General features: G+C 33.9%; 1 protein-coding gene across 1 annotated transcript; it reads right to left on the bottom strand.

The window, feature by feature from the left end:
- Positions 1-264: 264 nt before the first annotated feature.
- On the bottom strand, positions 265-4,640 carry LOC109808803 (protein RETICULATA-RELATED 4, chloroplastic). Its single transcript, XM_020371945.3, has 7 exons — positions 4,106-4,640; positions 3,927-3,995; positions 1,342-1,473; positions 1,205-1,258; positions 1,074-1,118; positions 720-985; positions 265-613 (listed from the first exon to the last, which is right to left on the bottom strand). Exons 1-7 carry the CDS (start codon positions 4,586-4,588, stop codon positions 565-567), a joined length of 1,098 nt encoding a protein of 365 aa, XP_020227534.1. The 5' UTR covers positions 4,589-4,640; the 3' UTR covers positions 265-564.
- Between the last annotated feature and the right edge of the window lie 7,568 nt (positions 4,641-12,208).

Below are 12,208 nucleotides of genomic sequence, written 5' to 3'. Positions count from 1 at the left end.
GGCTAATAATATTTAATGAATTTTAATGTTATTATTTAATGAATGTTGCAAGAATATTCAGGTACTGGTTGCATAATAACCCTAGGCTAGTAGTTGCTCATGTTTTTTGTTGAATAGTAGCTCAACTATATTAAGTGTAATAATTTGTCACGTCATTAATTACACTTAACAATATAATACTTTTTTGCTGAAAAAAAAAACTAAGGATCCACAAATTAGTTTTCATTCAATATGATTTCAGTGCGCATAATAGTAAACAAACAATTGAAAATAAGTGCCAATTGTATAAAATGAAGAGACTCAAATTCACGAGGCTAGTTGTGCTAGTCATGATACATATATAGATCATGTATTTAGTTGACCACGTGTATTGCCATATGTTTTGGTCAACTAGACAAGGTGTAGATTTACTTGCTGATGTTGGCTACTGACAGATGTACAATTTTCCTTAGAGAAAGAACAAATTTAATGACCAAGCTTTTGGAGTTGTATGAATGAACCAATAATAACATTAACATACTTAAGTTTTGACCAATTGAATTGATGTTGATGCAAAAGAAATGCTTAATCCTTTATCTTCTGGACTCCAACCTCTCGAGCAAAATCCACCCACCTAGTCACAAATGTGTAACAAATTAAACAATGAGGAATGGTTTATGCCTTTGGTGAACAATAACATGCATGAAGATTATTTGAGGCACATGAATAATTAATCTTACAGTAGCGAGCCCCAGTAGGTATTGGCAGTTCTAACAGTAAAGTATGCTGCGGTTAGTAAGAGCCTGTTTTGGTGTAGTAATGGTTCTAGAATCCGTTGCTCAATGATTCCTGCAAGTACTTGGTACCTGAGGTTGCTAATTACAACCATGTAAACTCCGTATGCTACACTGATTGATACTACAGGTAAATTCTCGGCCTCAGTTGCAAATGTTTTATTCACAGCCTTCTGTACACTGATCAATGCATTTGTTATACTTATACCAACCTGAAAATAAGTGTATAACAAATGAAGCAAAAGGATTTACCAATGTTTAATTCATGCAAAACAAATAATGTGATAACTGATAGTTTACCAATGAAGCACCGGTGCCAACAACAAATAGCTTTGCGCCATTACGCTGCACGAGAGATAGAGATGAAAATGGAAATGATCCTCATTCATAAGGGAAAAAATGTGACTTGCTTTAAATGATCCAACACATACCACTATAGCACCTATTCTTTGTAGAAGGGTATAGGATGTTCCAGGTAAAGCCACCTGTTGTGGTCATATATCAACTTTTAATCATATTCCCTATAACTAAAATTAAAGCATACAGCATAAAGCTAAAGATTGTTAACCTGAAAGGCATTATCAGGACAACCGTAGAATAATTTAGCAATGGGTCCAGCACTAACTCCCAGAGGAGGTTTGAGAGAAACAGTGGGTGCAGGAAACCACACAAGCACAAAACCTGTCACAATGCCTGTTACCTACGATAAATTCAAAAACTGAATCAGGTGGTTACGATCGAATTGAATTCAAGTACAGTTAGTACAAAGGGATGTTAAATTTGAGCTTCTAGTTTTAGGCAGCAAAAATAAACAATGTTGTTTGGGGAAGGCATAAATTATTAAATCAATTAGAAAAATACATTTCTACCATTTTGCTGATCTATATGTCTAAACTCATCACTTAGAAAGTTTTTGCTAATAAATTTTTTCATGTATAAGAATCATTTTATGATTATGATTCTTAAGAATTATAAAAATTTGTTTAGTTTGTCATAAATATTTATAAATATAATTTAAGAATTTAACATTTTTACTTGATTAAATAAGTAAATAAAAATAATATGATATTTTACTGCATTAAAGATTTAGGTTAAAACATATTTTGGTCCCTTATAATCTTTTTTTTGTTTCAATGTAATCCAACTTTTATTTTAGGTCTCAATTTTGTCCCAAACTAATTAATTGGTATCAATTTAGTCCCAAATTAATTAATTGGTTTCAATGTGGGACTTCCGTCTAAATTATTTAAACGGAGTTAACTTTTAGCCACGTGGATGCCACGTAGATGCATACGTGGCATCCACGTGGATGAGAATTTTTCTTGAAAACACCTGGACCGGAACGGCCCGTTCTGAAACCGGAACGGGCCGTTCTGGTTGCAAAATTAAAACACCATCAGTGAAGCAGAACAGGCCGTTCTGACAACCAGAACGGCCCGTTCTGCATTCAGAACGGCCCGTTCCAAAACTGTGAATAAAATATTCTTTACTTAATTGTGTTTTTGATATTATAATTATGCAATTTTGATCTCTAAAGTTTTAATTGAGTAATTTCAGTCCTTAAAAGATTATAGTTGTGTAATTTTAATCTCACAATTTTTAATTGAACAATTTTAATCTCTCAAATATCATAATTGTGCAATTTTAGTCTTTCTCATTAAAAATTTAATAATTTTAAAATTTTAATATATATATTATTAATAAATAAATAAAATTTATATATTATTAGTATTTTAATATTACTGATAAATTAATATCAATAATATTTTTACTATATTTATAAATAAACTAATAATTTGATAAATATAACTTAATATATATTAATATATTTTTATAAAAATATAAATATATAAGATCATATATATATTTCTAATTAATATACTTATATTTTTGTAAAAGTATATTAATATATAACAAGTTATATTTATCAAATTATTATCTATAAATATATTAATAATATTATTGATATAATAATTTTTTCTTTTTCTCTTTCTGTTTGAAGAAATATTTAAATATCACTTTATAATTTTTTGCAACTTATTTAAGATTAAAAGAATAAAATGATAAAAATTAATAAGATAAACATAATAAAATAAAATATAAAAAAATATTAATATATTTATTTTATTAGATATAATAATATAATTAATAATATAATTAATAATATATATTTTATAAAATTATTAATATTTTTTATATAAAAATATAAAATAAAACCAGAACGGCCCGTTCTGAAATCGAAATGGGCCGTTCTGGTTGCATTTTCGGTGTGTTAATTTTGCACTTGGAACGGGCCGTTCCGGATGCAAAGTTAACACACCAAAAGTGCACCCAGAACGGCCCGTTCCGGTTTCAGAACGGGCCGTTCTGGGTCCAGGTGTTTTCAAAAAAATTCTCATCCACGTGGCATCCACGTATGCATCTACGTGGCGTCCACGTGGCTAAAAGTTAACACCGTTAAAGCAATTTGGACGGAAGTCCCATATTGAAACCAATTAATTAATTTGGGACTAAATTGAAACACATTAATTAGTTTGGGACCAAATTGAGACCTAAAATAAAAGTTGGACTACATTGAAACAAAAAAAGATTATAAGGGACCAAAATAGATTTTTAGCTAAAGATTTATTATTATTTCCAGAAAATTAGTTTTCCAACTCTTAATAATTCCATGGGAAACTTTGGTTAGAGTTATTTTTGAGAAATCATATTTCTTAAAAATATTATCTTTTAAATAATTAACAAAATGTGAAAAACCAACATTCCGAGTCTCCGGATTCAGATTCTTGAAAAAGTAAAAACTTTAGGTGTACCAACCACCATCTTATTCCGAAAATGATGTATAAGTACGGGGAAAAGCTCAAGTCCTATATCGACTATAGATTAGACAATTAAGTAGTATATAAGTGGGGAGTAATCCTCACCTTATAAGCCAGTTTTGTAGGGTTAAGTTAGACTTAAATCCACAATTCTAAGATGGTATCAAATCTATTTAGATTCATTCTAAAACTCAAGTCCCGCCAATCTTAAATATTAGACAATTAAGTAGTATATAAATGGGGAGTAATCCTCACTTTACAAGTCGATTTTGTATGGTTGAGTTAAGCTATTCTAAGAATAACTATGGAAAGAATGTTCATTAGATAAGCATACCACATTGGCAACAACAAAATCCAATTCCTTAGTGAAATTTTCTTTACGGCGCTCCAATTCTGCAGCAAGCTGAAAGCACACATTACAGATGGATGATTTGTATGGTCTTGTATAGGGAATGCAATAGATTAATGATTAATCAGTGAATTTCATTTTTAGTATTTGATAGAAGAACAAACCTTGGTGAAGATGACAACAACACACTCGATTAGAAGCTTGGCTAAGAACAATTCATCTGCCAACAACCTTTCTCTGAACCCCCCGAACATGAGCAACCACCGCAACACGGCTGACTCCTCCAACTGGAAGAACCTCCGCACTATCGAACCCGGTACCCTCCCCGCCGCAACTGCCGCCGCCAAGTCCGTCGGGAGACTCTCCAGCGACCTCCCACTCTCGGTCAGCGCCACCATCACCTCTTCCCTGTTGCGGTCCCTCTCCTCCTCTTCGTCACCGCCACCGTATCCGTCACCGCCGCCACCGCCACCGCTCCCCGATGACCTGCCGCCATCGCCGGCCGAGGAAACGGCGAAAGCAGTAGAATGTTTGAACTTGGAAGAGAAGAAGATGAGAGTTCCATGGCGGGTTGTGATGGCGCAGGTTGGCAGAGAGGGGTGGTTGCAGTGAAAGAACAAATGTGTGGAGAAGGAAGCTATAGCCATTCCAAAAATGGAGGGAGATGATAAGGTAGTTGATAGGTTTCCGTCTTGCTTCTTTATAGTTTATATTTACTTCTTTATATTCACTGCTATTTTTAGGACCTGTACAGTTAAATGTTTATTGGATAATTAAAATTTATAGTAAATAAATATTATATGTAAATATATAATTATGTTTAAATTTTATATAAATGTTTTTAAACATAAAAATTATATTTTAAATTTATGATAAATAATTTATATTATAATATAATTTATATTTACTTAATCAATTATTTATTTTAAAATGTTAAATTTAATTTATAAATAATTATGATCAATAAATTGAATTAGATAAAAGTTAAAATATTTTTTTAAAAAATATTTTATATTATTGAATTCTATATTGTTAGATAAAGAATTAAAATAATTATGACAGTTGTTTGAGTGAGTAATTAACTTATTTTATTTAATGGGTTTTATATCGATACATTATACTTACGAAACTTGTGACACCATTTCACCTATATTATAGTGGAACTTGAGTTTTTTAATGCCTTGAATGAAAAAAATAATAATTTTATAAATATTTGAACATTACTAATGACCCTAATTCCTAAATTTGAAAGTATAAAGATATAAATACTGATGGAAACTTAAGGAAAAACTTGACTGATGTAGTTTCTGTTGAGTTTATTGTTGAGAATGTTGAAGTTATGGTAATTGTTGAGTCAATTACTGAAACTCCTCATAAAGATCTTTATGACGACTAAAGAAGTTTTAGTTTTGATTATGTTAGCATTAGATTTGTATAGATTTATTTAGTTTGCTTCATTCATTTTTGCATTTCATGGCCTATATTGAAAAGGATATAGTATTGCTTGTTATTAGACATAGACTTGGATGTGTTTGCTTATTATAATGAATTAATTTCAAAATTACATCTTGTTTTAGAAAGCATAAAACTCATATTTCAACTTAATATTTCTCATTTCACGTGAAAACATAATGTTAGAGATTACAATGTGATTTGACATAAAATGGAACTTGGTTCATTCAAAAGAATTCATGATTAAATCAGGTAATAGATTACCATTTGAGATAACAGATTACTGAAACTTAATTTTAAGGTTCAATTCAAAATCTTCTATGTGATAATCAATTACCTATTCATGTAGTTGATTACCATGTTGACATTTGAGTGAAAACAAGTGAAACAAGTTGGAAAATCATCGAGATAATCAATTACCAGCTTCAGTAATCGATTACCTCTACTAAAAAATGAGTTTTATGGTTCTTGGAACACGAGATAATCGATTACTAGGATTAGTAATCGATTACCTCTATTCTTGTTTCAATAGATTTCAGTTTCATTAAAAACTGGTAATAGATTATTGTCGTTACAAGTTTTTAATGTTGAAATCTTATTTGCTCTATAAATATAACTCTTTTCAAAAACTTAAAAGAAGGATGACATATTTGATTAGAAAGATCAAAGAGTGAAAAAGAAAAACATTTTCAAGAATCTAAAAATTATTTTTGAGTAAAGATCAAATATTTTTCAGAACAATCAAAGAGCAAAGAAAATTCAAGAAAGATGTTATCTTGAAAGAAGTTTAAGAAATTCAAGATTGCTGAACAATTCTTTGTGGAAGATCAATCTACACATCAAGTGTATCAATTTTGATCTTTAAACTTTTTTTTGAATAGTTGGGTATGCTATGGTATGTGACTCTTTGAGATAAGGGTATCTCAAAAATGAGTGAAAGAGAAATCTTGAGATAGGTTTTCTCAGGTGGATTCTTGAGGTACAAGAATTCTAGTGATTGTATAATCTTGTGGGATCAAGATTAGGTGATTGTGTTTTATGATTATAATATTACTTGTACATGGTGTTTGTAAAGAATATTATAGAAGAAAGAATGGATTTAGCGAGGAGTTAAGTTTGAAACTGGATGTAGGCCTTTGTATGGCTAAACTAGTATAGATCACTTTGCAATTTCTCTCTTTACCTTCATATCTTGTTATAATTCATATTGAATTGATAAAAATAATTTCAAGAACATAAAAGAAACATTTTCTTGAATATTATAGATTGTTGATTTGTAAAATATGATATGATATATGCAATCTAGTAATAAAGTGAAAGAAGATAATAACTAAAATCAATTTGGATTACTTCTATTTCGCTTTTTAATAAATATGATATACTTTGTATCTTGTTTGGTTTGTAATTTGAATATGATTAGTAAAAAGTTGTATCAGAAAGAAAGAAATTAGCAAGAGATCAAGAAAGACCATTAGAAGCCTTCTAAGCGAAGAATCTATTCAACCCCCTTTCTAGATTCGTGTTCTACCTGGGACCAACAATTGGTACCAGAGCTGAAATTTGATAATTACACAAATTAGATCCTAAGAACCCTTAGAATGGCTAGTAATCAATTACTTTTTGTGCTGAAGGTGCCTCCATAAACAGACCCCCTATATTTTGTGGTGATAACTATCCATTTTGGAAAGTGAGAATGAAAATCTTTATGGAATCTGTTCATAGGAGTATTTGGCAGGCTGTAATTACTGAGTACAAGATTCCTACAATAAATATAGAAGAGAAAATTGTTGAGAAACCTTTTGATAGTTGGGAATTGAGTGAAATTATAAGAGCTAAAAATGATGCAAAAGCTTTAAATATTATACATTCTACATTGAATTCTGATGATTTTTTATTTTATTTATAATTTTAGCTTGTACAATAGCTAAGAAAGCATGTGACTTAATTCAAGTCACTCATGAAGGAACTTCGAAAGTTAAGCATGCAAGGAAGAATACCCTCATTTAAGAATATGAGACATTCAAAATGACACAAGGAAAAACCATCATGGATGTCAGAACCCAAAATATTCCGATCTTGCCCACATGGACCTCCATTTTGAAACTCTTATCGATTAGGGAATGCTCGAAGACCAGACAAATCCCTAATTAATGGTTTTTAGAAAACAATTTGAAGGAGTCATCACCTATGTTTTACTCAAAACATCGAAAAAATGAAAGATTCTTAAAATTACCAAAATGGACCACATAGCTAGAATTGGGTTTTATGGTCGATTAAGTGTAGGGAAGGTATTAGGTACCCTGTAATGCCCTATATCGGTACCCTATGATGAAATTAACGCAAATGAGAATAAAAGTTCAAATATTTAAGTTCCCTTTATTATTGGTTATTTAAATGCTTAAATTTAAAATTACATAATTGATCCTAAGACGTCTATAAGATCGCTTTTATTTATGACAATGTTTATGACAAAGATAGTAGATAATAGAGAAGTAATTTGATAGGGATTGTAGACACCCAATTTTGTTCGAGGTATCCAAATCAAGGACAAAGGTCAACTAGCACGAGACAAACAACCCTTGAAGGCCCAATGCGTTGGGCAACATTTTTGTTTTGATAATATCTATCGTTACAAACCTATTTTTGACGATCCCACCATTGAAGTTAAAGATCATTGTATTGAGAAGATATCATCAAAATTTTAGTATGATCCAACGATTAACAAATTCTCTAAAAGCCTTACACTGCAGTTGGAAAAGAGTAGCACACACAGCCCCGAAGGGCCAATTAGAGCACCTAAACGGGCTAAGATGGCTTCGGAAGGCCCAGAAAACACAAAAAAAAACTAATTTGGGGTGCAGAACGACCGCTTCTAATGCTGGAACGACCCGTTCCCCTTTCTAGAAAAGTTTTGCGTTGGGCAGCGTTTTTGTTCTGATAATATCTCTCGCTAAAGACCTAATTTTGACGATTTGACCGTTGAAGATAAAGATCAATGTATTAAGAAGATATCATCAAATTTTCAGCATGGTCCAACAGTTAATGAATTCTCTAGAGGCCTCGCATTACAACTGGAAAATAGGAGTCTTATACTAGACAACGTTTTTGTTATGATAGTATATCTCACTACAGACCTAATTTCAACGATCCAATTGTTGAAATTGAAGATCAATATATTTTAAGGATACCATAAAAGAACCATCACAATTCGACGGTTAACAATTTCTCTAGAGGTCCTGCATGGTGCCTAGAAAAAGATTGTATTTTTATAAAATTTAGTCCCACATCAGACAACTCTCTTATGTTTTTGCCTCCTAGTTGACTATATAAGAAACCCTCTAGCCAAGGGATTGAATTGACGTCAAGTTGCATAACTTCCCTTTCTCTATATAAATCTCTAAGTGATAGTGAGCTTTTTTTTGTAGAATGAAGAGTTGTCAAAATGCACCTCGCACGCATTTGAGATAATTCCCTTATAAAAGGCTTGTTTCGGAGATTCTAAATTATTCTCTTTTATTTATTTATTTTATTTATTATTTCATTTTTTTATTATTATAATTATTTCTTTATTATTTTATTTATAATTTTTATATGCAATAAATAAATAATCATGTAGATAATAGGTATTTTTCTTCATGCAAATAATATTAAATAATAAAAGGGGATAAGATATTTAAATTATAATTTATTATTATGCTAATATCATCATAGGGTGCCGATTTAGGGTGTCGTAGGGTGCAATTATTTAGAAAAATTTGTGAAAACCTTTCCTTCACAAAAATGAGTGATCATTCTCATGATAGTAGTGTGCATGATCATCATACTCCTAGAAGTCATAGGAGTACTAAAGATGAACTTAGAGAACTTAGAGACTATATTAGGAAAAAAGAAATAAAAAATGAAAAAAATAATGAGACAATTAGAGAGTTGTTAAGAAAACTTGTGGTGGGTGGTGAATCTAGTAAACTTAAAGTCCATGACGTCAATGGGCCTTCTAGGCCCAAGAGACAAGATGGTGAAGGGCCTTCTAAGCCTCCTAGAGGCAAACATGTTGAAATGGTTTCATGACCCAAGAGCCATCACTCACACACTCACTCATGTTCAAGTGAAGGGTTATATAGTAGTCATCATGATGATGACTACTATCAAACACCCCTAGGCAACATAGGCCTAGGCTTAACTCACACTCTCTAAGAGAACCTAGAGTTGATCTTCCTCCCTTCCATGGCAAAGACAATGTTGATGACTATTTGGATTGGGAGATGAAGGTGGAATAACTCTTAATTTTCCACAATGTGAGTGAAGAGAAAAGAGTTCTTATGGCCACCCTTAGCTTTCAAGGGAGTGCCATGCATTGGTGTGTCGCAACCCGAAAATTTCCGATCTCGCGACATATGGTTTAAACATCCATTTAAAAGTATCATTAATTAAGGAATGCCCGGACACCAGACTAATCCTTAATTAATGGTTTTGAAAATAAGTTCATGGAGTCGCCACCAATATTTTACTCAAAACATTGGAAAAAGAAAAGATTTTTAAAAGTCCAATAATGACCTTAATAACCAGAATTGGGTTCGGGAGTCGATTACGTATATGGAAGGTATTAAGCACCCCTACAACGCCCTTAATCGATACCCTATGATAAAGTTAACATTATAAACAATAATAATATAAATATTAAATCCCATTTTATTAACAACTATTTACATGCTTAAATTTTAAATTATACAATTAACCCTAAAATGTCTACATGATTATTTCTATTATAACAATAATTATTATAGATAAGAAATAAAAAAAAGAGAGAAAGAAATTAACTGAAATACCTCTTGAATGAGCTCTATTGGATCTTCAAAATAGGGAGATTTTAGGTGCTTTGTGGAAACCTTTCGCACTACAATTGCCTCACAATACTCAAGAAATACAATAAGAGAGAGAGAAAAAAAAAAGAGAGAAATTTCGAGCTCTAAGGAGTGCTGGACGAAATTTTTGGGGTCCTTGAGAACTGTGGCCAAGATTTCTATTTATAGGCATCAGACGTGGGCCGAAACGGCCCATTCTAGATTCGGAACGGCTCGTTCTGGATCCGAACGTTATGTATTGTTTTTGCACCCTAGAATGGCCCATTTTGAAATCAGAACGGCCTATTCCAGGAACCAGAACGACACGTTCTGAAATGAGAACGGCTCGTTCTGAGGTACAAATTTTAGGCCCTTTGATTGGTTTGGAACGGCCCGTTGTGGTCTGGAACGAGCCGTTCCAACCTATTATTTTTAGGCCTTTTAGGTGTCTCGGAACGGCCCGTTGCAATTCAAGAACGGCCCGTTCTGATTTTGGAACGGCTTGTTCCGGGCCACTAAAAATAGTTAATTTGGGCTTTTGGGCCCTCTGATGTCCTATCTTCTTGTTTGTATGCCCCCCGGACGAAATTGGGTGTCTACAGCTGCCCTCTTTACTTGTCCTTTGGAAGAGTTGTGTTGCTTTTCCAAAGGCAAGTAAATACGTAGACATTTCATCCGGGTCTTCTTCTCGTCTCTGTGTTGATGCTTCTACGTTACTTCCCTCGGATAGGTGTATTTGCTTGTATCCTCGCCCTTTAGAGCAGCTGAGTACTGGGTTGCGTACTCTATTGGGTAACAAAGGTGACAAACTGTACACCTGATCTTCAGTCTTCGAGTAGATGTTCCATGTCATGGCTCTTAATTGCTTCTCTTGCGATAGTGAGGTGCATATCCGATTCTTCAACCTGCTGATGTTGAGTATTGTTGTGTCGGCCTCTCTAGGCCATTTGATGATGGTGAGTTTTGTTATTCCAACCTCTTCAGGCCGGTTACTAATGGTGAGTATTGTTGTGCCAGCCTTTCCAAGCCGCCTGCTGATATTGTGAGTATTGTTGTGCTGGCCTCCCCAGGCCGCCTGCTGATGTTGTGAGTACTATTATGCCGGCCTCTCCAGGCCGCCTGCTAATATTGTGAGTATTATTGTGCTGGCCTCTCTAGGCCGCTTGCTGACATTGTGATTATTTTTGTGCCGGCCTCTCCAAGTCGCCTGCTAATGTTGTGAGTATTGTTGTGCCGACCTCTCCAGGTCGCCTGTTGATATTGTGAGTATTGTTATGCCGACCTATCCAGATTGCCTGCTGATGTTGTGAGTATTGTTGTGTCAACCTCTCCAGGTTGCCTGCTGACATTGTGAGTATTGTTGTGCCGGCCTCTCCAGGCCGCCTGCTGATGTTGTGAGTATGGTTGTGCCGGCCTCTCCAGGCTGCCTGCTGATATTGCGAGTATTGTTATGCCAGCCTCTCCAGGTCGCCTGCTGATGTTGTGAGTATTTTTGTGTCAGCCTCTCCAGGCCACCAGCTAATATTGTGAGTATTATTATGCCAGCTTCTCCAGGTCGCCTGCTGATGGTGAGCATTATTATGCTGACCTCTCCAGGTTGGCTGTTGATATTGTGATTTGATTACCCCCTTTTCTTTGGCGAGGACGTCTGATAAAGACGAGGATTGTTGGTTGGTGGTGCGCTTGTGCTGGTGGGCAGAGGAGTTGATGGGTGACAGGAATTCTAGTGTTGCCCCTACCATGTGAGTATTGTGATGCCTCTCCAAGCGTAATGTTGAGTCCTTTTGATGATTGCTTGTTTGATTATTGATGGATGGTTGTGGAATGAAAGATTGCCCCTAGGTGGATGGGCAGGAGATATTTGTTGTGCCTTGTGTTGGTGGGCAGAGAAGTGGATGGCTGGCAGGGATTCCAGTGTTACCCCTGCCACGTGAGTATTGTGATGCCTCTCCAGGCGCCTTTTTTGTGGGATGG

Source organism: Cajanus cajan, chromosome 10 (genome assembly GCF_000230855.2).
Source record: "Cajanus cajan strain Asha chromosome 10, NIPB_CcT2T_4, whole genome shotgun sequence".
Taxonomy (NCBI): domain Eukaryota; kingdom Viridiplantae; phylum Streptophyta; class Magnoliopsida; order Fabales; family Fabaceae; genus Cajanus; species Cajanus cajan.
The sequence above is the reverse complement of the archived record's forward strand: the minus strand, read 5'-3'. Positions and strand labels throughout refer to the sequence as shown.

Coding starts and splice junctions, on each gene's coding strand:
- LOC109808803 (XM_020371945.3), bottom strand. CDS start 4,588: ATGGCTATAGCTTCCTTCTCCACACATTTGTTCTTTCACTGCAACCAC. Junction 1,259..1,341: donor GTCCTGATAATGCCTTTCAG/GTTAACAATCTT, acceptor TGACCACAACAG/GTGGCTTTACCTGGAACATC. Junction 1,119..1,204: donor AAAGAATAGGTGCTATAGTG/GTATGTGTTGGA, acceptor TCTCTCGTGCAG/CGTAATGGCGCAAAGCTATT.